General features: G+C 28.0%; 1 protein-coding gene across 1 annotated transcript; it reads left to right on the top strand.

Annotated features, from left to right (window-relative positions):
* Positions 1–1,135: 1,135 nt before the first annotated feature.
* LOC111276479 (calcium-binding protein KRP1-like) lies at positions 1,136–1,666 on the top strand. Its single transcript, XM_022862221.2, has one exon. The coding sequence runs from the start codon at positions 1,166–1,168 to the stop codon at positions 1,541–1,543; it is 378 nt and encodes a 125-aa protein (XP_022717956.1). The 5' UTR covers positions 1,136–1,165; the 3' UTR covers positions 1,544–1,666.
* Positions 1,667–5,125: the final 3,459 nt, after the last annotated feature.

Raw genomic sequence — 5,125 nt, forward strand, 5'->3', positions numbered from 1 at the left:
TAGGCAAATTAATAGGAGTCATCGGAAAAGGGCAGCTTTGACCAGAGACTCGGGCAGGCAGGGCCTCCTCCGGTGCAGAGTCTCTTAGTCAACCAAAGACCAACAGTAAAGTGAAAGACTTAACTGGAAAAAAAAAAAAAAAAAAAAAAAAAAAAGAAAACAAAAAGAAAGGTTACGCTCAGTCATTTTCATGGAACCTTCCTTTGAGAAACTTCCGTTTGTGGGTGAAATTAAGGTTGTCATTTAGCTTCGTAATGCAATGACGTCAAAAGAATTTACTAATTTTTAAATGAATTAAAAAAATAAAAAGAGCTAAAAAAATGTCTTATTCCTTTGAAAATTTTTTTTTTTTCAAAACCCTATTCACGTTTGTCTCAGTAATTATTTTATTTTTTAAAAGGCTTTAAATCATTTAAAAATACATCCAAAGATGATTGACTCAAAGAATAAAAAAAAAATTTTTATTGTAAAAATTTAAATTTATTAGAAAAATATTAAAAAATAACTTTTTTATGGATTTATTAAATTTAATATAAATAAATTTGTTTGAATTAATAAAAAAATATATTAAATAAAATTTAAAATCTCTTTCCGTTTAGTTAAATATCACTTAAAAATGCTTAAGATGAACTTTTAATATTATGAATCAAAATTCAAACCAAACAACCTTAAATAAAAAACACGTAAAACATAAGAATCAAATAAAAATAATATTAACATTCACAACTCACTGACAATTTAGCAACAAAATTACTAAAAATATTTATTTATTTTTATTAATAAGACAATAGGGAGTGCAACTTGCGCTGGACTGGCTATTGTAACTCTACATTTGAAGACTTTATCCAAAGAAGTCATTTGAGAAACCTCTCTCTTCTTTCCCTTAAATTGACAATTCTATCCCTATCTAAGCTTCCTAGAAACTTTGGAGGTGGCAGCTGTTCCAAAACCCTGGACCGACCAATTCCCTACGCGACCATATTACCTGTATCTTAGTTGTCTTTCCTGGGACCTCTCTTTCTTGGAAATCTCAGCTAATCTCCATTTACCCTTTTCTATATATTCCATTCCAGGCTGCCCCAGTAATTCCATTCAACAAATAACCAATTCTCCAAGATTTCCCATATCCTGTTCTTTTGTTCTTGTTTCTCTTATTACGTCAAACATGGCAGCAATTCCTCCACCATCTTCAGAAAACTCATCATCATCAGGTTTCCATGATTTCTTGCCTGTTATGGCTAACAAGCTTGGAGGGGATGGTCTGATAGGGGAACTGTGCAATGGGTTCAACCTATTGATGGATAGTGAAAAAGGGGTCATTACTTTTGATAGTCTGAAGAAGAATTCAGCCTTGTTGGGGTTACAGGACTTGACAGATGATGATTTAAGGTCCATGATGAAAGAAGGCGATTTTGATGGTGATGGGGCACTTAATCAGATGGAGTTTTGTGTGTTAATGTTCAGGTTGAGCCCTGATTTGATGGAAGCATCTCGCTTTTTGGTTGAAGAAGCTTTCGAACAAGAATTCAAGGATTTTCATTGATATTTTGGTCCTTTTGTTTTTCCTTTTTCTTTTCTTGTCTCTTCCAAATTTGTTGTTATAATGAAATTGTTGAATATACAGATGGAGCAGAAAAAAAGTTGATCAATATGTTATTCATTTGCATTGGTTCTCTCAGTTTTTTTCGTTTCATTTATTCGTTTGTTGAAATAAGCAGATGCACTGATACAGCAATAATCAAGGTATTAGTTTATTAATTTAAGTGACAAAATCTGTTTTAAGTAGTACTTAAATAGTTTTGCCTTTTTTTCTCTAAATTAAAAGAAATTAGTGATTGAATTCAATTTTGTTACAAACTCTTGCTTGTCAATTCCTAACTCCAGAGTATCTGTGGTATAATTTCTTAGCTGTTGTAAGTTAAAATTAGATTTGATGATTGTAGCTTACAATTTTTCTAAAATATAATTTTATACATGTGATTAACATGTTTTTCTCTATTGGATCCTGTATAAGGCCCAAATTTTCCTTGTAGTTGTACAACTTTTGCAATGGCCCATCCTTGATGGTCCAGGAAATCAAGTGGCTCTAATTCAGTCATTTCCGGAAGGTCTAGGAGAGACGGGTTCTAAGTTTGAGTTCTTCAACATTGATTGACAGCTATTCTTTAAAAAACTGTTTTTTGCTTGACAGCTGGTAGATGGAATTTCAGGAACCAGAATAGATGCCTGGAATTTTTTGCTTGGAAATGCAATTTCCTAGTAACATCAAAGCAATTGATTTTAAGATCGCAGACCTGTTTCCAACAAATTTGATTCGGATTGAATCCTGGTTCTTTTGTAGCACATGTTCTTGAATATGTGTATGTTTCCCTGGTCATTTTTCCAGGATTTCTAGGTTGTTGCCTCTGTTTGAGGTCCTTTTGAGGAAGCTTGGAAGCTGATGAAAACTTCGATGGATCAAGACATTCGCACTAGATGCCTTTTTTTCCTGTGTGGAACAATGATTTTATATGTGTATATATATATATATATATATATATATTTATATATATAAAAAGAAAATAGCAGCATGAAAGCCGGTAAAAAAGAATATTAAATGTTATGATTTGAATTTTATTTTTTTTAAATATTATTTTTTATGTATAATTAAATTAATTGAATTAAATTTTTAATTGAATCAATTGAATTAAATTTTTAAATAATAAAACTTCTAAATGATGTTCAATAATCAATTCCCTGACACTTGAACTCCATATCTCAGCCTAGTAACTGATCTTTGGGTCATTGAGTGGAAATCCACCAAGGAACTATCAATCTGGTAACCTAACCGAAAACACAGATTGAAGAAAGGATCCTGGAGCCCCATCAAACACAGGGTTTCTTTATTTCATGTTTATATAATGAACTACCTTTAGGAGATCCTAATAACCTGTATTTTCCTTTCTTTCCTTCTGTTTTTGGGAAAATTAGCCTATTTCAGTCTTGCATAATCAAACCTTTATTTTCACTAAGAATTAAAGAATTCATAACTGGGATATTAGTTATGCATTCTTAAATCATAATCATTAAACTGTAATCATTGTAGTAAGTCTCTATTGCAGAATATTTGAAAGGGCATAACATAAGCTGTCTTCAGACCTCTTAAACGTCCAATTTAGGCATATCCAATGTTACTTACCTTGAGTTTCCACTTCCTTTGCTTAAAGCCACAAGTTGCTTAATACGTAGCTTATGGATGAATATTCTTGGATTTGGTTTGAAATATTTCATCAATGCAAGTCAAAAATAAAATTTCTGTCAATTCGGTTTTTTTTGTTAAAAATTAACAAAATTTAAAGTATATTATAAAAATTCAATAAAATTAATATACAGTGACAAATTCAATATTAATCCATAGTACAGTTCACAAATATAACCTTAATTCTTAAATATAGAAAAGAGTTTTCCCTTGTTGCTGCCATTAATTCAGGATTTCCCCCCTTTTATATTAACAATTTGTTATCCTTTTTTAAGGTATTTTCAAGTCTTATATTTGAAAGAAGCATTATACAATTTCATCATTCAAAGGTAGAGAATGGATTGATTGATTTTTGACTAGTCATGTTTGAGTTACAGCAAAGGCGGAAAGTAATCAAATCATGGCAGAATCAAGCCAACAGCACCAAACTTACAGAGATGGTTTTGCAAAATGGAGTTTAATCCCATTCACACAATTATTTTTAAAAATTAATTTTTATAAATATAAAATATAAAATTCGAATCTCAAATAATTATAATTTTTTTTTTATTTTCATATGTATTCTTTTATATATAAAAAAATAGTTTTTTTTTTTTCTATCTCCCCTTACTAATTACAGGTAAGTTTTCTATTGGTGTTTTTTTTTTTCAAAGGCAAAAGAGGATGGTTAATGCTTACTCAAATTGGTTGACTTTTTCTTCCCATTTATTTCTTTTTTTTTTCCCTTTTTTTCTTTTCATGTTCTTGGTCTCTTACTATCCTTGCTTGAGCCAACGCAAACCATCATAGCCAAAAGCATGACATATTTATAGGTTTGTGCTATTAAAAAAAAAAAATGATTATGGAGAAAGTGGGCAAAGATTCATAGCATTTACATGAGACCAATTCCTATTTGAACCTTATGACAACTTGTGATTGCAACTTTTCGCAAGTTCAGAAGATATATTTGTAGGTGGGCTATAAATTGCATTTGATCAGCTAAAATTGTCAGAAAAAGACAGCTCAAAAACTTGATGTTTTTGTAATCATTTTCACTTAATAATAATTATTGAGAGGAAAATCTGGTTGACGTTTGTTTTTCTAAATCTATAAGGTATGTTTATTTAATCATTTGCACTCTGAATGGCTCTTGGTTATAGTCAATTAGTCATAGTTTAATTTGTCTAGTGGAAATTATTTTAAAAGTTTTTTTTTAAATAAAATCAAGTTTTTCAAAAAATTTAAGTCAGTACATAAAATAATAAATAAAATAATATTATAATTATTTTAAATTTAATTTATATCTAATTGAAAAGGATATGATTATAATAAAAATCATCATCTTAGTATAAAGTAATTTAATCATCTTAAAGTAAAGAGAATTATTTTTAATTAATGTGATTAAATTTACATATTTTATTATATTTTTAAAAATTATATCAATAATTTAAATTATATAAACTTTAAAAAATGATAATTTTGATTAATAAATAAATTATTTTATTTTAATTTTTACATACATCAAATATAAAATAAAATGATATTATTTAATCTAATATTATTTGTAATATCATTTTATCATATCTTATATCATAATTTTATATATCAAATATAACTTTTAAGGGATTTACTAATTTCAATTAAAGCTCTGCATTAAGCTTAAGACATAATAGATTCTGCTTGACAGTTTTAAGAATTTTTTTTTAATATAAAAAGAAGTTACATTTTATGGTAATAAAAGTGATTATAAATATTAAAATTAAAATTATATATTTATTAAATAATATTTTTTAAAATAATTTTATAAATTAATTAAATTAAAATTCGGTTGAATTTTAAGATTTTCTAATTAAAGCATTTATCTCTGAATCCTATTGTTGGATATTTGGCGTTCTTTCTTTTTTTGAT

The sequence above is a fragment of the Durio zibethinus genome, chromosome 25 (assembly GCF_047325235.1).
Source record: "Durio zibethinus cultivar Kanyao isolate XHJ-2024 chromosome 25, ASM4732523v1, whole genome shotgun sequence".
In the NCBI taxonomy this organism is placed as follows: Eukaryota; Viridiplantae; Streptophyta; class Magnoliopsida; order Malvales; family Malvaceae; genus Durio; species Durio zibethinus.

Coding starts and splice junctions, on each gene's coding strand:
- LOC111276479 (XM_022862221.2), top strand. CDS start 1,166: ATGGCAGCAATTCCTCCACCATCTTCAGAAAACTCATCATCATCAGGT.